Genomic DNA, 26124 nt, shown 5'->3' with positions numbered 1-26124 from the left:
GTGTAAACCAGTATTACATGCTACATTAAATATTTTCTTTTAGTGTAAAAGTTACCATCACATTAAGAAAATTTAGAATGTGGAAAAATATAGAAAGAGTCACGTCTAATTTTACCAGTCACAAAGTGATAAGTCTATTTGTATATGTTCTTTCCCCTGCCATGCATGTGTATATATGCATGTGTGTGTATATGTATATATACATAGGAACTTGCATCATGGTAGCTTGTGTTCTTTTTTTTATATAAAGATTTTATTTATTTGTCAGAGAGAGACAGCGAGAGCAGAAGCAGGGGGAGTGGCAGGCAGAGGAAGCAGGCTCCCCGTGGAGCAGGGAGCCCGATGTGGGGCTCAATCCCAGGACCCTGGGATCATGACCTCAGCCAAAGGCAGGCACTTAACCAACTGAGCCACCCAGGTGCCCCTGTGTTTTGCCTTTCTGTTTAACATCGTGCCATGTTTATACCACAAGGCCATAATAACCATTCATTTAAATAATTACTGATATACACTTTAGGATTAAAGACAGACATTTTTCTTATATAAATTCCAAATCTGGAATTCTTAGAAAGATGTGAACTCATGGCACTTGACACACATCATGAAATTGCTGTCAATATGTTAGTTAAATACCAATTTATTCGGCCACTAAATGATAATTTATACTTTAAATCATGTTATCACTACATTATCAACGTAGTACAAAAAAATTAAGACCTCAAGTCTTCAATTTGCATTTAAGAACACTGCTGAGACAGACAACTTTAATCATGACTGGTTACTAGTTATATTTCTTCTTTTAGAATCATCACAGATATTGAGAGGAAATGTTTATCTGCTGTTAGTTGGGCCTCTCTTCCTTGGAGATGGTGTACTGTTAGAGCATCAGGAGCAAGGGTTTTGGGACTCACATCCCTCTTGTGAGCAAGAGCTGGGCATGTATGCCCCAACCTCATAAATTGTTCATTTCATCCATTCATTTACCAAAGAAAGACCATTACATTTATAAGAATAAAAGGAGGATCTGATCAAAAGGAGAATTTGATAATTTAGCTAATATTCTTTATTTATTTTTTATTTTTCAAGTAGGCTCTACACCCAACGTGGGGCTTGAACTCAAACCCTGAGATGGAGAGTTGCACGCTCTTTTGACTGAACCAGCCAGGCGCCCCAAATTTAGCTAATAACTATCTTTAAAAGTCACTTCCAAACTATCCTAAGTAATGATCCATCTTGGGAATTAGAAGAGCAATTTTTTCCCCAAGTATTAATTTTCTTTGATTTTTTTTTTTTTATAGTCAGGTATTTACATTCGTGAAGCCCTTATTTAACATAAGCTCTCACATATCAACTAACCTTCCTGATAACCCTGGGGGGGAGGTGGTACTAATTATTATTAACACCTTACAGAAGAAAAAAACCTGATGCTTATGGAGGCTCGGTAACTTGGTTGAGGTCACACAGCCTCAATTTGAACTCAGGTAGCTTATACGGTTAAGCAAGCAGCAGGCTGCAATTCCACGGCTAGCTATCCCAGTCTCCTCTAGGCAAGTCAGGGTAAAAGTTAGCAAAATGAAGTAAATCCAGTACTGTTCAGCTCAAGAAGATAATCTACACATACACATGGGTACTCTTCCCAATCACTGTCATTTGAATGATTTTGTCACTATGGCCCAGACTGGATGGGGGGAAAGAGGGGAGACTGAATCTAAAATGCTAAAGCTAGAACACATTTCAGAAGTGATGTACTTGAAACCCTCTAAATGCTTCTACCCTCTGAAGTAACTTGGCTTAATTGCTCAAATCTGGGCAAGCCAAGCAAGTTTGGGCTGTCGCTTCCTGTCAAGAACTGAAAGAATTTTCATATTGACACAAGTCTGTCATTAACCTCTTTCTTCATGTCTTCTAGGCAAATGCCTGACCTGATTATTAAGACAACCCATGTCGCAAAGGTGGAAATTTACTGTTCACCTTTCCTCATCTTTCCAAGCAAAACAGGGAGAGGGGGTGCATACCTGATTATTAGGTTTGTTATACTATGAACCATTTGCTAGGTAAAACCCAGACATTTAGGTTTTTCATACAAACCGATACCCAATTTATCATTCTGAAATTCAATACAGTCAAACACTGACTCGTACAAAAATATTAAATGGCTTTTAACAAATTTTTTTCTTTTTAAAATACAGGATTAATATTGACATATGTATCTATGATACAAACATAAACTAAATTCAGACAACCCAAGAATTCAGAGGATTAGTCATCTGCGTGATTAAATCAGGGATAAAAACACCTCTGAATTTTCCATAATTTGTTTTTACCATCATGCTTTCCTGAATATTTTATAGAAATTATTCATTTATCATGACTAGTTAAGATGATTTAAATTCTCAACAGACTGGAGTATAGCACACTAATTAATACAGTCTTGTCACCATGATCTTCTGTCATTGACCAACCTATCAGTTTCTTAATTTTCCAGCTTTGGCTGGGGAGCCTGTTTCAGAGTATGCTCTTAAACACTGCCAAGCCTTTTTAGGCCCTACAACTACTTAAGAGCTGTATATGTTCTGTGACTTATGGAAGGTGTGGGACAGAAAACAAAGATAGACAGGTGCTCTTTGCATACATTTATGTTTCCAAAGCAGCCTGTGAATTGGAAGAAAACAGTCCTCACATGGAGTAAAGGACAATAGACTGGATCAGAAAGCCCAGCTGCTTCCCGGTGTTGAACACAACCTACAACACAAAGAGAATTCACTGACTGATAACAAAGAATAGATGGCACAGAGTAGGCCTATACTGGGTTTTAGTGTTGGCTGTTACCAAAACTAATCTTGAATAAATACTTTAATCCTGCCTCTTCAGGGGGAAAAAGTCAGGGTTGCACTGGGCAATAAAAGGTTTAATTCCAGCTTTGAAACAGTTTTTAACCCTTCACTAACAAGATTCAACTATTGAACAAAGACTAAGCAGGGTCTTAGGTATGGACGTAGCTCAACAATTGGGATGAAGTGATGGGGTTCAGGACAAGGCTGTCCCAAAATGTGCCACTTTGGCATGTGGAGTATTTGAGCTGAAGGCAGCCAATGCCTAACAGACTGAAGAAGAGCTTTTCACCTCACCTGTAATTGCCTAAAAGAATTTAGATAGGGAGCCTGTACCAGGAAGAGCGGTATTACCTTTTTTTTTTTTTAAACACAAGACTTCTCTGCATGGCATGGTTTACCAAACATTTGCTCTTCCATCTTCTTGTAAATTGTCTTTATTCCTTTTGAAGCCGCAGACCCTACCCACCCCTCCTTAGCTTTGGATGGCTTGTAAGTCTCAGTTGCCTGATTGTTTTTGACCCTCTCGTGTCTATGTGAAGTTCCCGTTATGTATGAAATTAAATTTTTCTCATATCTTATCTGTCTTATGTCAATTTAATTATTAGGCCATCCAAAGAACCTAGAAAGAAGGGTAAGGTTTTCCTCCCTTACAGGAGAAAATAATCCTGTACTACTCCTCCTCCTCCACCCTACCCCTTTCCCATTTCCTTTACTTATATTACCTCATGGACAGTGATCCTCATTTTTATGGAAGGGGAAAGGAGGCACAAAGAGATTATGGACTCGGGTCGATGGAAAACAGCAGAGTCCCAACTGGAGCCAAGCCTGCCAACAATCACAGCAGGCTTCTCCCCTCAAATTCCTTCTCCATCTGCCATGACACTCAGGCATTGAAAGGGAATTTTCATTGTGTTCTTAAGGTTAGCTGCTTTGGATGCTTTCAGAGAGGTAATTTCAAAATTCCCCTCTTCCTTGCCTTAAAGAAAAGGAGGAAAGAAGAAAAGTAAAAATAAGCCATATACACAGCTCCCACAGCACACAAGCTGAATGATTTAATATTAGCAAGGGCCAAATTGGATCTTGATAATGAAAATGAAGACACAATAATATTTTCTCAAGAAAATAAACATTTGGAGGGAGAAGCATTTCTTAAAAAAAAAGAAAAAAAAAAGTTTATTTGGAAAAGCCAGCCTCTTACACAAAAGGTTTTGTACCTATACTTCACTGTGTCAATTACAATGATATTTTTAAATGCACTGAATATAATTTATTGAGTGTCTATCATTATCTTCTTGTGCATTTTAGAAGATATTAGGTTAAAAAATATTTACAGATTTCATTCTGGTCCATCCTCCCTATCCTTATACTAAACTCATTTCTCTACTTTTCAAGTAAGTAAAAAGGGTCACAATACTTTAGTTTTGTGTGGAGTAGTAAGAATGTGTCCAATAATTATAAGCAAAACATAATTTTTTTCAGGCCTCAGAAAAAGAAAAGGAGCAACTTCCCTCCCAATCTTATTCTTACTGGTTTGCCTGAGGCCAAATCACTCTGGCTTTCTTTTATTAGCGAACATTAAAAAAAAACAAACAAGCACACAAAGATTGAATATCTCACACACAGCTCTAAGCTAGACACAGATATAAATGGAACCACTATGAATCAATGGGGGAAAATTCCAGGAAAAATCAACAACAAAAAAATTCTAAGTCTCACAGTTTAACTGAGGTTTTGGTAAAACTGAAGCTGAATTCAGCTGCTGTTTGAAATATCTGTCTACATTTAATTAGATGTGTTGTATTTACTAAGGAGGTACAAATATATACTTTTGCATATTTTAAAATTAACTTTTATAGTGAAAAATACTAAGTAATTTCAAAGGGGGCAATGGTCTATAACCACTCAAAATTTGTCTTTGAAAAGGGAAAATAGTAATTTAATGAAATAAATTCTCAAGCACTAATAATATTAGCATCCCAAGAAAAGATTCCAGAGGGGTGCTGATGAGTACAATGTGTCTAGAACGGCCAAGATGTTTCCAAAGTTTTATGCCTTAAATTTCCTAAATATATAGCTTATCAGGCACTATGCCAGGCAACTACTAATGCAAGGAAAATATTTTAGTCAGGATTTTATAAAATCCCAACTTCCAACCAGTATTTCTATTCATAAATCTTCCAGTGGTGATGTCTGACAGTATATTACAAATAACAATGAAGCAAGATTAATTTTAAATTTTAAATTTGTCTGAAACAAGTTAGTTGTTATTTTTCCTTATAACATAACACTTAAAATAGATGAATTCAGCAGAATGGTTTAAAAAGTTAAGGCTCCCTAAAGAGTTCTAAAGACTAAAACTTAAGGCACATATTAAAATCTTCTGGACACTGTTAAAAGCTAGGATTTAAACAAACAAACAAACAAAAAAAACCCCCACACTATATCCTTCTCTCATTCTTTGCCAACCACTCCCTCCCCAAAGGTATGGCATTTTTAATTCAGGCTGCTGGTAAGGAGTGAAAACAAAACTTCCATCACTGAACACCTGGTACAATTCCCACACACATGTCCACTATTGGCATTGAGCACCACTGCTGGATTACAGGCCAGTAGATATTTTCAGGGATCTTGGGTCACAGCTGCTTCATTGACCCTTGGGCCCCAAAGGTTTAGACTGGACTCTCCTCCTCTTTGGGACTTCCTTCTGTGTCTTTCTGCTCTGCAGATTCTGCTGCATATTCTTTTGGCTTCTCAGCAGCATCCACACTGGTCTCCTCCTCTTTACTTTCCTTTTTCTGCTGCTTCTCTGCTTTCTGCTCTTTTGCCACAAGTTGATAATTGATGCCCATGCCAATGAAGAGATAGATGCCTGATATAATGAGGATCACACCACATGCCCAGTAGGTGTATTTGTAGTCTCCATAGATGTCATTCAGACGACCTAAAGATATCCAAAACAAAGTTATGTGGACATAAGTAACCAAGTATACCTTCCCCAAAGAGAGCTGAAGGATCCACTCAAAGAAGATGTCAACCAATCCTCAAAGAGCCCACAAATGACAGATTCATCTAAAAAGGAACTGTTAACAATGATCTCATCTTTTATGATGGCACATTTGATTTTAGATGGCCTTGCATATCCCGTTACTTTTGCACCTTGAAAGTAATGAAATCTTGGCCAGTTGGAATGGGGAAAGACCCAGAGATCGCGTAGAATCAAGTCTCTCCCTTCACAATAGAAAAATCTGTTGCTCAAAAGAGGTGCAGGAGTCTTGCCCCAGGCCCCAGAGCTAATTGCAGTCCCCGGCCAATGCTCTTTTGCTGACATCAGCATTCCCAAAAAGCGGCCCTGGGGACACTTGCCTAAGCTACAAAATTAACTAACAGCAACACCTTTCCACCATCCTAAGTGCTTAGCCCTCACGACAGGCAGCATCTGTCATCACGCTCACTGTCTACAAAGTCAGACTTAAGAAAAGGCACATCCTAGGCTCCGCCAGTGAAGAGTCACCACGCACATTAGCATATTAAAGGTTTTGCAAGGTCCTCTAGTAGAGCAATCTATCACACTTGGTGTTCCCCAAATGTTTTTGGCCATGAAATCCTCACGACAGTAGAATTTATTAGCATCTCACAAACTGGCACGTTAAGGAATAAACTCTGGAAAACCCTACTCTATACCTCAGAGAAGGACTGAATAGAACCAATTCAAACAGGATTCCATGTGCTTTTCTAACTCAAGGCACTGGCCATCCAGCCAAACTTACTGAGCCTACGCATGCACCAGGCACTGGGCTGCTGGCCGTGAGGATAAGGGAGAGCAGAGGAGAAAACCTCCACAGTTCAGTGGACAAGAGAAATGTTAATCAAATAATTACACAAACCGTGACAAGGAGGGTTTGCAAGCAGAAAATCGGGGGTTGGCAGCAGCAAGCAGGGTCAGGAAGGCTTCTCTCAAAGTGTAAATGAAGCAGAGACCTAGAGGGGGATGGGAGTTATCCAGGAGGAGGGGACGGCAGAAGGCTGTGGCCAGGGAACAGCAAGTGCAAAGGCAGGTGGGAGGAAGCGGGGTGTGAGAGGGAAGGAGGAAGGGCGGGGCTGCTGGAGCAGAGAGAACAAAAGGTGAGTGACAGGAAATGAGGCTGGAGACACTGGTGGCCAGGCTGGGGGGGCCACTTTAGGGAATCTGATCTCCACCCTGAGAACAATGGGAAGCAACTGGAAAGATCTAATCAGCTGGGCTATCAGGTTTGCATTTGCACAGATAAATTTTGCCTGCAGAGTAGAAAAGATTGAAGGCCAGATAGAATGGATATGGGTAGACCAGCCAGGAGGCTCGTGGATGGAGCAGCCCAGATGGGAGACAGGAGCTGTGGACAGGGTGGTGGTGTGATGGAAAAGTGGGCCCATTAGAAAGAGATTTAGGAGATGAAAACTGACAAGACTTGGCAATCACTGGATATGGGGAGGAAGAGAACAATATCAAAAGATAGCTGTAGGACTTCTTTTATGTATCCTCACTCACTAGCCAAATCATACTTTTAAGAAGTATACATCTAAAAGGAGGGCCAAATTATATTTTCACGAATGTTATCTAATGAGCTATTAATTTAAAAAATGAAGCATTTAATAACCTTAGGAAACAGTTCCCAAATTATATACTCACTAGCCATATGATATACGGCAAATTATTTAACCTTTCAAAGTTTCTATTTCTTATGAAGTAGGAACTATGACAGTCCTATTTCACAGGCTTGTGAGATATACGAGGATATAGAAAATGGTTAGAGCAGTCCCTGGTAAACCATGAGCTTACATGGTAGCTATTATCAGCGGTGGAGTTGTATTTTACATGTTTTTCTACAACAAGCACGTAAGTTTTTGTTGTTGTTGTTGTTGTTGTTTTTTGCTTTTTAATTTTTTTTTATTATTATGTTATGTTAGTCACCATACATTACATCATTAGTTTTTGATGTAGTGTTCCATGATTCATTGTTTGCGTATAACACCCAGAAGCACGTAAGTTTTTTGAAGACAAAACATAATTCAAAAAAGAATGCCATTTGTAAAAATATTTGATTCACCTTTCAGGTTGTTGGTTCACTGTAATCAATTCTGTAAGAATCTGAGCAATTATGCTGTGCCCAGCACTGTGCTGACACTGAGGCTACAGAAATGAGAAATACTTTCTGCCACCAAGCAGCTTACTAATCTTGGCTTTCTACCACCTTTTCCGTCTTCTATGCCTGTTTCATGTTAACAGAACCAAAGAGGTAGTAAGGCATACTATACCTAAAAGTGGTGGCCCCAGGAGGACAGGACAGCATTCCACAATGGTCACCAATCCCACGGCGCTGGAGAACCTCTGGGGTCCAACGAGGTCCATCAGTGTTTCAAACAACACTGAGCTGAGCCACCCAAATGCAAATCCAAAGAATCCCGCATAGACACAGAACCCAATGTAGCTGGAGGATAAAGGTGCTAGCAGATGACACACTCCATTTGCAACAACAGAAGCCGCAAAAAAATACTGAACTCGAGGTCTTATCCACTTGGTGTTGGCTACAAGTCCCATAGAAGGTCTGGCTACCATGTCAACAAAAGCCAGAATGGAAAGAAGGAAGGCAGACTTCTCACTAGAGTAATGTTGACTCTTGCCATAATTACTAAGAAAGACCAAAGGGGTAAACAGTCCAAAAAACATGAGCACGTTTCCGGACAGGTATAGCAAGAAGCCTCTGTGTGTGAACAGAGATAAGTCCAGGAATTTATTAATTGTTTGGAAGACTGATTGTTTCTCTTCTTTGCGGTTTCCTCCAATAAGATCTGTACTTGCATCACCTGCTCCCTTTTTCTCATCAGATTTTCCAGCTTCCTGAAGGGATTCTTTAGACCTATCTTTCCCTGCACTTGTTGGTGGGGGCCCTATTGGTCGCATCAGGGCTCCAGCTACACAGCAGTTTAGTAGGAGACCCCCAAGAATTAAGAAGCTCCCTCTCCAGCCAAAGATACCAAAGAAAGCCTGATTGAGAGGGGCCAGAGTGGAGAGGAACACAGGGCTGCCTGCCATGGCCAGTCCATTTGCCAACGGTCGCCTCTTGTAGAAATACTTGCCAATCATGGTCAGAGCGGGATTCAAGTTGAAGGCAAGCCCAAGACCTGGGGAGGAGGGAGAAAAAAAATCACATAAATGTCAGAAACATATCTGGAATTACATAACCAAACAAAGAAATTAAAATGAGAAGTATAAATAATACAAAGGAGATAAAAATCCTCACCACTACAGGACCTACTGTATAGTGGTTTAAAGTATGGGATCTAGAACCAGACTACGTGGGTTCAAACCTCAGCATCACTATTTACTGGCTGGTAGTATCAGACATGTGAGTGTTTCCTCATATGTAAAAGGGGCACACAGCACTACTGTGAGTTAAACACTTAGAAGAGTGCCTGGCATGTAGTAAGCATCAATAAATGTTATTTTTATTATTGTTGCTTATATTATTTGTCTAGTCTTACAGAATCACCCGAGGAGTCACTGTAACAATAGAAGATCATTAAGTAGATAGTTACAATTAGAGACAAAATTTTACAACAGAAAATGCAATACAAAATTATTCCTTTTACAATAGCTCCAAAAAGTAAAAAAATGTGCAATTTAGAATCACTACAATTGTGTAACTTTCCTAAAGGGTTAGAGAATTAAAAAACCACATACACACACACACACACACACACACACACACACACACACAGTTTTTGGATAATAAAACACAGCATTATCAAGATGTCAGTACTCCCTAAATGAATGCATTAATTTAATGTGATTCCAATGAAATGTCAATGCATTTCATTTTGGAATAGGTAAAATGACTCTAAAACATAGAATGCATGGGAGTCAACCAGAAAATTTTTGGTGGTACTGGAGGAGTGGGACAAACATTAACAGATATTTAAATGGACTTCCAAAAGCTACAATCATTACAACAGTGTGGCTCTGACTCAGGTATAGGTAAACACTTATCAGTGAAAGTGGACAGAAAGTCCATGAACATACCTGATTTTTATATATATATATGATTTAATATAAAATGATTTAACATAGATATGTGATTTAATGTAAAAGTGAAATTTTAAATTACTGTAGAATTTGTTCAATAAACAGTGCTAGTAAAAGTAAATATTCAAATAACTTCTAGATGCTCTCCCTGGCCCCCACTTGCTCCAACTCCCTGCTATTTATGTTTAAGCTATTCACAGAGGCTTAAACCAATACACCAGGGCAGATCACTCCCCTATTTCAGGCCTGCTAATGGCTTCCCATCCATAACCTTTACGTTGGCCCTTACCTCTCTTCCTCATCTCATACCAGACCATTCTCACCTGTGCCAATAAGCACACTGCTGACCTGGGACTTAGGTTCCCCTAAATTTTCACAAAGCTTGTTCCCTGTTGCTACTCAAATCTCTTGGTTAAGGTCATCTCTTCAGAGTGACCTACCTTTGTAGACTACCCAGTCCTTCCCTGTCAGAACATTTTATTTTGAGGCTTTGTATAGCATTATCACTACCTGATATTTTTCCTATTTCTTCATACATTTGTGAGTAGTATTGTCTGTTTCCTCCCATTAAAGAGTATGATTTAGCTCTAGTTGTTGCTCTGTTCCCAACAAAATCTAGAACATTGCTTGACATACACATGGTTGTTAATATTTGAGGAACTAAAAGAGCAAATGAACAAACTGACTAACCATGTGGGAACAAAGAGAGTTTCATATTTCTTTCTTCTCATTTTATGTAATGTTTTCTTCCATTCAGAAATTTTAAATGTAAGAATTGGGGGGAGAACATATGTTTAAAAGTAGGAAAATATAATAAATGGAAAGACATTCCATGCTCATGGAGTGGAAGAACAAATATTGTTAAAATATCCATACTACTCAAAGCAATCTTTGGATCAAAGATTGGATCCAATCTTGATCCAACCAAAGATGGATCAAAGCAGATTAAATGCAATCCTTATCAAATTACCAACAACATTTTTCACAGAACTAGAACAAATAACCCTAAAATTTGTATGAAACTACAAAAGACGCCCAAATAGCCAAAGCAATCTTGAAAAAAAAAAAAAAGAACAAAGCTGGAGGTATCAAAATTCCAGATTTCAGGTGTATTACAAAACTGTAGTAATCAAAACAGTATGGTACAAGCACAAAAATAGGCACATAGATCAATGGAACAGAATGGAAGGCCCAGAAATAAACCCACAATTATATGGTCAATTAATCTTTGACAAAGGAGGCAAGAATATGCAATGGGAAGAAGACAGTATCCTTAACAAATGGTGATGGGAAAACTGGACAGCTACATGCAAAAGAATGACACTGGACCACTTTCTTACACCATATACAATCATAAACTCAAAATGGATTAAGGACCTAAATGTGAGACCTGAAACCATAAAAATTCTAGAAGAGAGCAGAGGCAGTAATTTCTCAGACATCAGCTGTAACATCTTTCTAGATATGTCTCCTGAGGCAAGGGAGTCAAAAGTAAATATAAACTCTTGGGACTACATCAAAACAAAAACCTCCAGCACAGCAAAGGAAACAATCAACGAAATAAAAAGACAACGTACTGAATGGGAACAGTATTTGAAAATGACATATCTGATAAAGGGCTAGTAGCCAAAATATATAAAGAATTTATAACATATACACACACACACAAAACAAATAATCCAATTCAAAAATGGGCAGAAGACATTATAGATATTTCCCCAAAGAAGACATACAGATGGCCAACAGACACATGAAAAGATGCTCAACACCACTCATCACCAGGGAGATGCAAATTAAAACTACAATGAGATATCACCTCACACTTGTCAGAATGGCTAAAATCAAAAGCTCAAGAAACAACAAATGTTGGGGAGGATGTGGAGAAAAAGGAACCCTTGTGCACTGTTGGTGGGAATGCAAGCTGGCGTAGCTACTGTGGAAGACAGTATGAAGGTTCCTCAAAAAACTAAAAACAGGATTACCATATGATCCAGTAATTCCACTACTGGATATTTGCCCAAAGAAGATGAAAACACCAATTCGAAGGGATATATGCACCCTGATGTTTACTGCAGCATTATTTACAATAGCCAAATTATGGAAGCAACCCAAGTATCCATTGACTGGTGAATGGATAAAGATGTGATGTATATATATATATACAAAGGAATATTATTTTTGTTAAGGATTTATTTATTTCTTTGAGAGAGAGAGAGCGCGCACACATGGGTGCATGGGAGCGGCGGGGGGGAGGGGGGGGGAGGGTGCAGAGGGAGAGGAAGAGAATCTCAAAAACACTGCCCACTGAAAACAGAGCCCGAGATAGGGCTCAATCCCAGGACCCCGAGATCATGGCCCAGGCTGAAACCAAGAGTCAGATGCTCAACCGCTCAACGGACTGAGGCCACCCAGGCGCCCCTATACAATGAAATATTATTTAGCCATAAAAAGAATGAAATCCTGCCATGGGCAACAACATGGATGGATCTAGAGAGTATAATGTTATGTTAAATAAGCCAAAGAATACAAATAGCATATGATTTCACTCATGTGTGGAATTTAAGAAACAAAACAAATGAACCAAGGGGCAGGGGGGAGACAAACCAAAAACAAACAAACAAACACAACAACAAAACCCCAGACTCTTAACTATAGAGAACAAGGGGAGAGGGGGGTGGGGCGATGGGTGAAATAGGTGAAGGAGATTAAGAATACATTTATCTTGGGGCGCCTGGGTGGCTCAGTCATTAAATGTCTGCCTTCGGCTCAGGTCATGATCCCAGGGTCCTGGGATTGAGCCCCGCATCGGGCTTCCTACTCAGTGGGAAGCCTGCTTCCCCCTCTCCCACTCCCCCTGCTTGTGTTCCCTCTCTCGCTGTATCTATCTCTGTCAAATGAATAAATAAAATCTTTAAAAAAAAAAGAATACATTTATCTTGATGAGCACTGAGTAATATATGGAATTGTTGGAGCACTAGATTGTATACCTGAAACTAATGTAACACTACGCTAACTACACTGGAATTAAAACACAATTTAAAAAAAGTAGGTAAATATATTCATAATCTTAGAGTGTAGAACTTTGTAATAATGATATACAAGACAAAAATCATGAAGTATTGAGAGTTTTGAATACCTGAAATTGTAGATGAAGAGGGAAAAAAGTGGAATAAGACTAAATTAAAAAACTTTCTTCCAAACAAAATTCAACAGAAAAAAATTAATTGGGAACAGATATTTGGGGGGAGGGGAAATAGGAAGTTACTGTTTAATGGGGACAGGGTTTCAGTTCTGTAAGATACAACAGTTCTGAAAATGGATGGTGGAAATGGTTGCATAAGAATGTGAATATACTTAATACCACTGAACTGAATACTTAAAAGATGGTTAGGAATGTAAATTTTATATGTATTTTACCATAATTAAATGTAAAAAAATTTTTGGAAAAATAACTGTCCTTTTTTTTTAAGATTTTATTTATTTTGAGAGAGAGGGAGCGTGAGAGAGAGAGAGAGAGCATGAGCAGGGGGGAGGGGCAGGGGGAGAGGGAGAAGCAGACTCCCTGCTGAGCAGAGAGCCTGACATGGGGCTCAATCCCAGGACCCTCGGATCATGACCTGAGCCGAAGACAGACACTTAACCTGAGCCGCCCAGGCACCCCAAAATAACTGTCTTATGCAAAGGGATAATAATTTAACCTGTAAAGTTATTACACATTATTTTTAAATAGGTACACAAAAGCAGTCAATAAGCATTTTGTACAAAGACAATAAACAAAAAACCCCAAATATATAGCCACAAACATATTAAAAACATTTACTTTCCTAATAGAGATTTAAATTAAAATCAGGAAATATTGTTCACCTGTTAAATGATTCACCTAGCAATAATTAAAAAGGATAATATCCCATTGCTGTCAAGGCTGTATGCCCTCTCACATTATGGTGAGCATGATCTTTTTGGCAGTTTAGCTCATATGTATCTTTAAAACACACAGCAGTTCCACTTTTACGAAGTTATCCTAAGAAAATATTCATGTTCACGAAGGATTATCAACACAGTACTGTTTACTAATAGTAAGAAAATGTAAAAAATCAAAAACAAAACCCTAAATATTGAACAATTAACTAAGAGACTGGTCAAATAAAATTATGGTACGTATCGGGGTGCATAGCTGGCTCAGTCAGTAGAGCATAAGACTCCTGATCTCGGGGTTGTGAGTTCAAGCCCCACATGTGTCATAGAGCTTACTAAAAAAATTATTGTACATATCTATTCAATGGAATAACAGATTAAAAATCTGGTAGTATTTAATGACATGGAGAGATGTTCATGGTATCCTGTTAAGTGAAAAACTGGTTACAAAACATTATCTGATCATTTTTTGTATTAAAAAAGGTTTTATCTTTGTGCACAGGAAAAAGTATGGAAAGATATACATCAAAATGTTAATAGTCATATTCTCTGGATTGTGAAGTTATGAATAATCTCTATTATACTCATCAGCAGTTCATTATTTTAATTTGGCTATCAAAAAAGGAGGGAGGAATTATTAAGTGGGTCTTCTATCCCTCAGAAAGGTATTTGGACATTCTGCCAGATAATTCCTGCTTTATATTTTATACTCTCTCCTGCTCCAGTAGAAGCCTATTCCCTGTGCGAAGAAGAGGTAATGAGAAAGAGTAATAACCAATGATCACCCTTGCAAGAAGTTGCCTAACACATTTTATCTACCACCACTGACTATTCTTAGGCCAAGGGATGTAATCATCTCTTTCATTATTCATTCATTCAACAATGAACACCCTCTGTATAACAGGAATTTCTTTAGAAGTTTGCTTTTCTAGTACCCTTTAATGTATCTATAGCTCTTCAAAATGATAATCAAGTAATCTCTATAAGGTAGGAATTTCACTCAAAAGATCTGAAAGATGAATGTTAAATGAATATCAAATAGCCAGCAATAAATTAATGCTTGAAAATGAATCAACAGTAACTTACCTCCAATGACTCCAACACACAAGTAAAGTTCCTGAACAGTATTACAGAAAGAAGCCGCAATCAAGCCACAGCCTGACAAGCAGCCACCAGCAATCATGATTGGACGACTGCCATATTTATTCACCAGGATACTGCTGATAGGACCTAGGAGAGAACCAGAAATTTAGTAACACAGAGGAAAGGAACCAACTCCCTCATATCTACACAAGGCATTGACGCTAAATGACAAGTCCTTTAAAATAGATAAAAACAAAGACAATGGTAAGAATATTGCTTTCTACATTTATTTCATACTCAAAGGTGTATTAGAAAATAAAGATGCTAAAAAACATCATTGTGTATCTCATCTATAAATATTGGATGGAATTTTACTAAAATATAAGACTGCTTCTCTCCTTGATCTTCCTCTTATAAGGCAGAACTGGCTGAAAACACCTTGGTAATGGATGTTGATAGGCTTGTTGATGATCTAGGATATGATAAACATATTTAGTAAGTTTGCTCTGTTTTAATTTTTGGACAGGCATTCTGATATGATGATATTAGAGCATTATTTACACATTATCATAAATGTAGTTTGTGTCATATTTTTTAAAAAGAAAAAAACCCTGAAAAATACGTAATTATTTTTTCCAAGTTTAAGTAGCTTTGCAATTAGGAAATCTAAATTGAGGGCACCTGGGTGGCTCAGTCGTTAAGCGTCTGCCTTTGGCTCAGGTCAAGATCCCAGGGTCCTGGGATCAAGCCCCACGTGGGGTTCCCTGCTCCGCAGGAAGCCTGCTTCTCCCTCTCCCACTCCCCCTGTTTGTGTTCCCTCTCTTGCTGTGTCTCTGTCAAATAAATAAATAAAATCTTAAAAAAAAAGAAATCTAAATTGAAAACAAAAAACTGTTCCCAGTTATACCTAGACGTCTCAGGTACTGAATTGAATATTTCTTTAGAGTTAACCTCCATGCCTAAATTACTGTTTCATGGTAGCAATACTGTGAAACAAAGCTTGCAGGAGATTAAGTCAAATAATGGTTAAAATATATTGGATCTAACAATTCAAGAAGATAGGAAATAGTGTTATCTAAGATAATCTGATTAAATTTCCTCTTATAAAGAGAGGCATACCAAAATTATCAGTTTTTCTTCAATGTGAAAGAAGGAACCAAATAAAATGTGAAGTATTATAAGGATCAAGAAGAAAAAGATTTGATGCCTTTAATGTATCAGTTTTCAAATATGAGTATCAAATGGGCTCTCCTTACTTGCTACAAATAGGTATCATCTGTAATTCCCCTTTCCAAGTTTTTTAAGATTTTATTTATTTGTGTGGCAGAGAGAGACACAGCGAGAGAGGGAACACAAGCAGGGGGAGTGGGAGAGGGAGAAGCAGGCTTCCCGCAGAACAGGGAGCCTGATGTAGGGCTCTATCCCAGGAGCCGAAGGCAGACGCTTAACGACTGAGCCACCCAGGCACTCCCCTTTCTATATTTTTAAGTGTTAATTATAATAAAGTCTTATTCAAACCAAACAATGTTTCAAAAGCTGTCACATGGGGTGCCCGGATGGCTCAGTCAGTTGAGCCTCCAGCTCTTGGTATCGGCTGGGGTCATGATCTGGGGTGGTGAAATTAAGCCCTGCATGGGGCTCCAGACTCTCTCCCCCTGCCCCTCCTCCCATGCTTGCATGCACGCTCTCTCTCTCAAGTATCTTTAAAAAAAAATAAAAGCTGTGGGGCGCCTGAATGGCTCAGTCGTTAAGCGTCTGCTTTTGGCTCAGGTCATGATCCTAGGGTCCTGGGATCAAGCCCCACATCAGGCTCGCTGCTCAGCGGGAAGCCTGCTTCTCCCTCTCCCACTCCCCCTGCTTGTGTTCCCTCTCTCGCTGTGTCTGTCAAATAAATAAATAAAATCTTAAAAAAATAAATAAAAGCCACAACACAACTCTTAAGTAGACTAACATTATTTTCTGATTATACTGAATGACATTCATTGCATTTTATTTCCTCTGTCTGTACTTCATGGATATGGACTTGGGGGAATGACAACTTTGTTTACAGGACACCATACCTTATCTGCCTGGTTAAGGTAGAGGACTGCAAACAGAGAGGATCACTGCAATGCATCAGTAGGGAAGGGCACACAAGGAAATGAACTGAGGTTTGAACTTTGCAAAGTCACAAAGCTACCAAGAACCAAGTTTCAAATCCAGCCCATTTTCTCCCTATTACATTGTACTCCATATTTTTGGAACTAAGCTATTAAGCAGAAGACATAAAAATTGTGTTTTTCTTCTATTAGCACAGTAAATTCTGACCTTATTATGTTCATTCTATAATTAGTTCCTTAGAAGACAGTAAGTCTATTTTTTAAAACAAATATAGAATGTACTTATTCAGAATATATTATTGGTTATATGTTGACATATTCTATTTCCATAAACACTATGGAAAATTCTGCAGTTACATATATTCTAGTACTATACTCAAAGCTGCAGTATGATTCAATTAAAAGGTCAGCTCTGACCCCAGGGAACCCAAATTTAAATTATGGTGTACGTAAGCATGCAAGAAGGAATCAAACCTTTTTTTCTTCTTTTTAAAGATTTGAGAGAGAGAGAGAGAGAGAGCACAAGCAGGGGGAGTGGCAGTGGGAGAGGGAGAGGAAGAAGCAGGTTCCCCATTGAGCAGGGAGCCAGACTCGGGGCTTGATCCCAGGACCCCAGGATCACGACTTGAGCTGAAGGCAGACGCCTAACAGACTGAGCCACCCAGGTGCCCCAGAATCAAACCTTTTGATATCCTAGTATTTCGGAGGACTAAGTCTCTTTAAGGCTGGATCAAGAACTGGTTGCCAGGAGAGATTTCAGGCCCAACCAAGGATATGTATAAAGAAGTTTTCATTGACTTTCTAAGTCACTTCAGGAAAATACTAGACCACGGCTGGTTTGGAAATAATTTGAATTTACAGCTTGTGTAAGATGAAAGAATTAAATAGTGAAAGAATATTCATGAAATATTTTCATATAAATTGGTCATGAAATAGATTTTGTATAGTCAGAATTACAAAGATCAAAATATTGCCACACTATTGACTTGTGAAGAAGTTAATACTGGAACATCTGCAATATTAAACTAGGAATGTTAAAGACATTAGTGTGAAACTGAAAATATGCAAATTTACACTTTCCTGTTTAAAAAAAAAAACTAGGAAAACTCAAATAAAAAAAGAGTAGGCAACTAAAATCTCCTCCCCTAAAAATATACTTACACTCCAACAAGCATCAGTACGTATCTCTGAACCAAAGTACTAAAAAAAAAAAAAAAACTAAACCACTGGTAGTTCAAAACATATTAGTGTTGAGGGTGTGGCCCAAATACATTAAGTTAAAGAATTGTGGCAGTTGAAAAACTGATGATAATTCTTAGGGGATATACCACTTTGGAGCCAATCAAAACAAAATAACCCATTTAGTAAAAATTCTGCCACAAGGCTCTCGATAGGCAATTTGTCTTTCAGAGTTATTTCAGGAAGGATGGCCCCAATTAGCTATCATTAAAAATAGAGAGGGGTACAGTTCATAGGCCTATTATAACACAAATTCAGAGAAATGTGCTAGTTATCTCTGGGTGAGGACAAAGAAGGAACTGTTTTCCCAGAAGAAACTGTCATGTGCCATTAGTACAACTGACATCACTTACTTTTGATGCAAAATGCAAGTGGCTCTCAAGCTCTTGCGCGGCTCCAAATTGCAACATGTGAACCCCTGGTTTATAGTCAGCTTAAAGATACCCTGAGCACCTGGAGTACGTCTGGATAATATTTATACCAGTTTCTTCAAGCCATCATAGTCAAAACCTGATTAGAAAATCCTGGCAGATAGAGTTCAAAGCTTCCAAAACTATTGGCTCTCAGAAACTAGATAATAATCCAAAGTCCCTTTTGATTTCTCTGAACTTATAAGAAGAAAATAAGTACTACAATTTAGCACTTATGTTCTCTAAAAGTACTTAATAGACAAAACAGGCATACCATCAAAATTCAAAAGGCATAAAATAAAAAGATATATAGTGGAAAAACATAAGTCCTCCCAGTCACCTAATTCACCTCTCCCTAAGGCAACCAGGTTACCTGTTTTTTCTGTGCAATGAAATTATATATTCAGTTAAATTATGACTTCAACTATTTATTCTTGTTTCATGAGTTTATGTTATTGTCTCAATAGGATTATAAGCTCCCCAAAGGTAGGTATCAGGATCAAGTGTTCTCTATCACTCAAAATATCTAATCTAGTGTGAAATATGTGCATAGGGCTTAATATTGGTTGACTCTGCCACCAGGTTACTGGAATTCCAAGAATTCAAATTCTAAGGTTTCACAGTTGAAATATAGAATCTTTATATTGGCTATTAAGGAGCTACATGTGAAAATAATGAGATACTAAACTGCCACCAAAAAGTAGTATTAACAGAGGTGAAAGTTTGGCTAACTAAGCAACATGAGGCACTGCCAATCTCAGTAAATAAGTACACTTGGCTTGAGAATCTCTCACTAAGCAACTATATATTTTAAGTATTATGGAAGGTTTTGACTTTTACATGTCACATTGTGATTTGATGTTCCAAGGTGAAATGAACAGTATTTTATTTTATTATTTATTTTACAAATTTTTATTTTATTTTACTTTATTTTTATTATGTTAGTCACCATACAGTACATCATTAGTTTTTGATGTGGTGTTCCATGATTATTTGCGTATAACACCCAGTGTGCATTACAACACGTGCCCTCCTTAATACCCATCACCAGGATAACCCATCCTCCCACCCCCCTCCCTTCTGAAACCCTCAGATTGTTTCCCGGAGTCCACAGTCTCTCATGGTTCATCTCCCGCTCTGATTCCCCCACCCCCCGCCCCGCTTCAGTTTTTCCTTCCTTCCCCTAATGTCCTCCATGCTATTCCTTATGTTCTACATATGAGTGAAACCATATGATAATTGTCTTTCTCTGCTTGATTTATTTCACTTAGCATAATCCCCTCCAGTTCCATCCACGTCGATGCAAATGGTGGGTATTCATCCTTTCTGATGGCTGAGTAATATTCCATTGTATATATGAACCACATCTTCTTTATCCATTCATCCATTGAAGGGCATCTCGGCTCCTTCCCCAATTTGGCTATAGTGGACATTGCTGCTATGAACACTGGGGTGCATGTGCCCCTTCTTTTTCACTACATCTGTATCTTTGGGGTAAATACCCAGTAGTGTAATTGCTGGGTCATAGGGTAGCTGTATTTTTAACTTTTTGAGGAAACTCCATACTGTTTTCCAAAGTGGCTGTACCAATGAACAGTATTTTAAATGATGTTAAGTAAGCAACTTACTCTCCATATTTCCTTTAAACATGTCAAGGAAAACAGCAGGGAAAAAAATGATGAAACTTAAGTTTAAGGTTCAGCTGAAATGCTTTTAGGGGGAATAACATCACAAGGAAGAAGAGGAAGATTTTTTTCAGTTCTTTAATTCTAACACCATGCAAAGATTTTACCTGAGACTTTGAACTATGTTATTCAGGTGAGCCTGATTTACTTTAATTCTCCCAATATCAATTTAAGAAAAGTCTTTATTTGTGGGATGCCTGGGTGGCTCAGTTGGTTAAGCATCTGCCTTCGGCCCAGATCATGATCCCAGAGTCCTGGGATCGAGTCCCACATCAGGCTCCTTGCTCAGGGGGGAGCCTGCTGCTCCCTCTGCTTGTGCGCGCGTGCTCTCTCTGTCTCTCTCTGACAAATAAAATAAATAAAACTTAAAAAAAAGAAGAATCTTTGTGTTTACATCTTAAGAGTCTAGCAGTGAGCAGTAAGAAAAATCAGCTGTGCACATATCATTTTTCTGAGAGCTTTTTAATGATACGGAGTTGGACCAAATCACAGGCCCTCACAGTTTCTCATTTCTGTTCAGAATACTACAGTGGAACAAACAGATCAAGAGTGGTCATGGTTGGGGCGCCTGGGTGGCTCAGTCGTTAAGCGTCTGCCTTCGGCTCCCAGGGTCCTGGGATTGAGCCCCACATCGGGCTCTCTGCTCGGCAGGAAGCCTGCTTCTCCCTCTCCCACTCCCCCTGCTTGGGTTCCCTCTCTCACTGTCTCTCTCTGTCAAATAAATAAATAAAATCTTTAAAAAAAAAAAAAAAAAGAGTGGTCATGGTTAATGGGAATGAAAAAATGTGACTAAAACAGCAGGCCTTGGGGGTACTTACCTCCACCATACATGACAGCCAACATGATTGAGGATATCCATGACACTTCACTGGTGGTGGCATTGAATATGCCTTCAATTTCTTTGAAGAACACAGTAATGGATTTGGGAAATGCGTAAGAGAAGCCGATGGAAATGAAAGCTCCAACTACTACTGCCCACCCCCAGCCTCCATCTGGGGGAGTGTATCCAACTGGACCTCCAACTGCTGGTGGCATTTTAAGTGTAGATGATTTCCAAAATGCAGTTCAAATCCAAATATCTGAAGGATATAAAATTAAAATACCATGTCAGTTAATAAAGCACTTGCACCCTTTATAGCCAGCTCTCAAGTAACTGAATTGTTTCCCAGTATTACTTTTCCAATAGAGATGATCTTCTAAGGACATTATCAGAAAAAGTCTTAGAGCCATGGTATTGCACATAGTAGCTTAAAGGAAAACAGCTCCATACCATTTAAGGAACCATAACTGACATAAATCCTGTTCAATACATATAGCCTTTGTATTTCAAATAAGCCTACTTGTTTCAGCAGTTAGTATAATTCCTCAAATTACTATGAGTAACTAACTGCCTCATTTGACTTATCTGCTTGCAAAATTCACGTAATACATGCCATATGCAAGTTTCAGGCTTAAACACAGGCTTTATAAGTTTTCCCCCTTTCCCAAAATTTATTCTTCCATACTACTTTCTTTTTACTTTCTCTTATTTATATGTTGACAAAATATTAGGAAGTGGGCACCCGAGTCACTAGATATGTAGCAATTTACAAAACAGATAATTCTGAACACACAAGAATTTCATTTAGTGGGCTGGAAAATTCTCTCAGAAAAGTTTCCTTTTATCGATCTAATTGCTTTGATTCAAGGTATTTTTTTCCATTATACAAAAGAAGGCCCTAAACAACAGCTAGTCAATATAGTTAAACTCACAAATTCAACTATGATGTCAAAAGATGGTACTTCAAATAAAAAACTGCCCCCTTTTCTTGAAGTCATCTAGTACTAATGAACAGCATGACTAGAAAATGCAACTTCCTGTTAAATTATGAATAGATGATAGAGTGCGTGTGTGATGGTAGGCTTGCCTGTTTTCTCATGAAGGTCTCCTTTTATTTATTTGAAGCTAACTTCTACCTTATATTATAACTCATCCTGCAACACTATGTTAGCATGTCCATTTCAAATTATCTCCACTCAGATTTATTACAGCAATAAATACTGGTCACAGAGGACAAGTTCACTCTTTGCTACATTCTTTAGTCTAAAATACAAATCCTAGCTTATAGTATAGTAGTAGTATAGTAGTCAACTGTAAATACTGCTTCTTCCAACCCATTTGGAATTTCAACCCACTTCAAATATGATTTAAGACAATGAATCTTGCAGGGATAGGAAAAAAATAGCCTATAGGGGAAGTTTCCCTAAAAGCAACAGTATAGGTTTCATCACTTCTACTCAAACATGTATGTACTAGAGGTTCTAGCCTCTACTGTATGCAGCAAGAAAAAAGAAATAAAAGGTATAAAGACTAGAAAGGAAGAAGTTGTCTTTATTCACAGATGACATAATTGTCTATGTAGGCAATGCTCTTAAAGAATATTTAAAAAAAGGTACATGAACTAAAAGTGAAATTTAACTAGGTTTCAGGATGTAACAGTAATAAACAGAAATCATCTTTTTTTTTTTTTTAAAGATTTTATGTATTTATTTGAGAGAGAGAGCACATGAGAGGGGGGAGGGTCAGAGGGAGAAGCAGACACCCTGCTGACAGGCAGCCTGACGTGGGACTTGATCCCGGGACTCCAGGATCATGACCTGAGCCGAAGGCAGTCGCTTAACCAACTGAGCCACCCAGGCGCCCCAGAAATCATCTGTCTTTATATATAAACCAGCAATTAGAATTTGCAATTTTAAATAATACCATTTACAACAGCATCAAAAAACTATTGAATAGGAATACATCTGGCAAATAATGTATAAGATGTATACACTGAAAACTACAAGATATTACTAAGAAATTAAAAAACAAAAGATAATCCATTCTCATGGTTTGAAAGACTCAATATTTAAATTAGGTAAATACTTCTAATGTCACATAACAGCACATTTATTAAAAAGTGTATAAATTGGATTTCAAGCTACAGATTGGGAGAAAATAAATACAAAACATATCCAACAGAAGACATGTCCAAAACATAAAAAGATCTTTTATGAATCATTAGTAAAGACAACAACTCAATTAAAAACGGACAAAAGAAATGGACAGATAATTTATCAAAGAAGATACATGGATGACAAAGAAGTAGATGAAAAAAATGCTCAAAATTGTTAGCCATTTGTGAAACGCAAATTGTAATCAAGAGATACTAATACCTATCTACTAGAATGGCTAAAATTAAGACTGATAATACCAAGAGTTGATGAGGATATGAAGCCAACAGAATGCTGTTGCTGGTGGTAAAGCAAAATGGTACAGCCAGGTCGGAAAACATTTTGGCAGTTTCTTAAGAAGTTAAACATACAAACATATGACCTAGCCATTACATCCCTAGGTATTATCCAAGAGAAATGAAAACATACATCTTCACAAAGACTTATATGAGAATTCTCTAATAGCTTTATTCATAATAGCCCCAAACTGAAAACAACCCAAATGTCCATCAACAAGTGAATGGAAAAATCATGGTATAGCCATATATTGGAATGATAAACACGAACAAACTAACGATGCATGCAAGAACATGGATGAATCATAAAAGCTTTATGTTAAGTGAAAAAAGACCAGACATAAAAATATTCTGTATGGTTACATTTATATCAAGTTTTAGGAAAGACCAAATTCTAGTAATAGAAAACAGATCAGGGGGTTGGAGAGAAGAGATTGACTGCAAAGTGGCCTGAGAGAACGTCTCTGGGTCATGGAAATGCTCTGTTATGATTGTAGCAATAGTCACCCATCAAATTGCATTCACTATATGTAAATAATACCTCAGGGGCACCTGGGTGGCTCAGTTGGTTAAGTGTCTGCCTTCAGCTCAGGTTATGATCCCAGGGTCCTGGGATCGAGCCCCATTTGTCGGGCTTCCTGCTCAGCAAGGGCCTGCTTCTCCTCCTCTGCCACTCCCCCTGCTTGTGCTCTCTTACTCTCGCTCTCTCAAATAAAAATCTTAAAAAAATGCCTCAATAGAATTGATCAAAAAAAATAGTTCAAAGACAGTGACAAGGAGGATAAAATCTGTTCAGTGGCATGTGGAGACAATACAGAAGCAAAAGGTAATGGCAGGCAAATTCTCTCTCTTGGCTATCAGGTGGTTAAAGAAAGAAGAGAAAAAGGAAGAAGACAAGGAAGAGGAGATGATGCTCTCTTCTGAGAATTCACAACTACAGGACTGGGTGAGCTTGTGCTTGGCAGGTCAATGTCTGTGGGAAACCTCTGTTGTTCTTTTAGAGATATATTATGTTTGACTTTACTAGCAAAGATTTCCCACAGACAAAGCCCTGCCAAACATAAGCGGACAATCTAAAACTTCCTATCTTTCTTTCTTTCTTTCTATCTATCTATCTATCTATCTATCTATCTATCTATCTATCAAAGTAGGCTCCATGCCTAGCGTGGAGCCCAGCGCAGGGCTTGAACTCACAACCCAGAGATCAAGACCTGAGCTCAGATCAAGAATCAGATGCTCAACCGACTGAGCCACTCAGGTGCCCTGACAATCTAAAAATTTAAAACACATCAAGAATCAATTAACCATGGGGGCGCCTGGGTGGCTCAGTCGTTAAGTGTCTGCCTTCAGCTCAGGTCATGATCCCAGGGTCCTGGGATCGAGCCCCACATCGGGCTCCTTGCTCAGCGGGAAGCCTGCTTCTCCCTCTCCCACTCCCCCTCTTGTGTTCCCTCTCTTGCTGTGTCTCTCTCTGTCAAATAAATAAATAAAATCTTAAAAAAAAAAAAAAAAAAAAAGAATCAATTAACCATGAGTGAAGTAAAGTCAATTCAATATAGCTGGATTAGACACAAGAACTACAGACATTGGATGTGAATATTTAAAATGATTAAAAGCATGAGATAAGAAATTAAGACCACTAAATAAAAACAAACATATTGGGACGCCTGGGTGGCTCAGTCGGTTAAGCGGCTGCCTTCGGCCCAGGTCATGATCCCAGGGTTCTGGGATCGAGTCCCACATCGGGCTCCTTGCTCAGCAGGGAGCCTGCTTCTCCCTCTCTCTCCCTCTGCTTGTGCTCTCTCTGTCAAATAAATAAAATCTTAAAAAAAAAAACAAAAAAAACAAAAAAAAACAAACGTATTAAATACTATTAAAAGACCAGTTGACTTGAAACAGAACTTCCAGAAATAAAAAGTATGCTCAATGAAATAACAGGTTAACCAGCAGACTGAACATAGCTGGAGAAACAATGAATCTAAAGGCTAGGTTTGAAGAAAATAGAATTCAGGGGAGAGCTTTATTCTGGAGCTGAGAGAGGAAGATTCAGAAACACGGAGTTGAGAATGGGAGCATCTGGCATACATCTAATGGGACTTGGGAAGAAGAGAATGGAGAGAATGGGAAAGAGGTATTTTCAGGGGTTAATGGCTATGGCTATTCCAGATTTGATGAATAATATGAACCTACAGTTTGAGGAAACCTAACAAGATAAAAAGAAAAACTTAAAAAAAAAAAACAAAACCATTGAGAAAATACAGATTACATAACCAAGAGATAGTCAAACTGACAAAACAGAATTCTCATCAATTTTGAAAAACTCTCGGGCGCCTCGGTGGCTCAGTCGTTAAGCGTCTGCCTTTGGCTCAGGTCATGATCCCAGGGTCCTGGGATCGAGTCCCACATCGGGCTCCTTCCTCGGCGGGAAGCCGGCTCTCCCTCTCCCACTCCCGCTGCTTGTGTTCCTGCTCTCGCTATCTCTGTCTCTGTCAAATAAATAAATAAAATCTTTAAAAAAAAAAAAAAAAAA

At 38.3% G+C, this 26124-nt stretch overlaps 1 protein-coding gene across 1 annotated transcript in view; it reads right to left on the bottom strand.

Annotated features, from left to right (window-relative positions):
• Positions 1-379: 379 nt before the first annotated feature.
• The window catches only part of SLC16A1 (solute carrier family 16 member 1), a 51484-nt gene continuing 25739 nt past the window's right edge, over positions 380-26124 (bottom strand). The window contains exons 2-5 of the mRNA XM_032421337.1: positions 21144-21404; positions 14896-15039; positions 8127-8993; positions 380-5775 (exon numbers count right to left, since the gene is read on the bottom strand). Of these exons, the coding sequence (XP_032277228.1) occupies positions 5504-5775; positions 8127-8993; positions 14896-15039; positions 21144-21360 (1500 nt within the window). The 5' untranslated portion in view covers positions 21361-21404 and the 3' untranslated portion in view covers positions 380-5503. The remainder of the gene's footprint in view (positions 5776-8126; positions 8994-14895; positions 15040-21143; positions 21405-26124) is intronic.

Source organism: Phoca vitulina, unplaced genomic scaffold, assembly GCF_004348235.1.
Source record: "Phoca vitulina isolate PV1807 unplaced genomic scaffold, GSC_HSeal_1.0 scaffold2, whole genome shotgun sequence".
Classification (NCBI taxonomy): domain Eukaryota; kingdom Metazoa; phylum Chordata; class Mammalia; order Carnivora; family Phocidae; genus Phoca; species Phoca vitulina.
The sequence above is the reverse complement of the archived record's forward strand: the minus strand, read 5'-3'. Positions and strand labels throughout refer to the sequence as shown.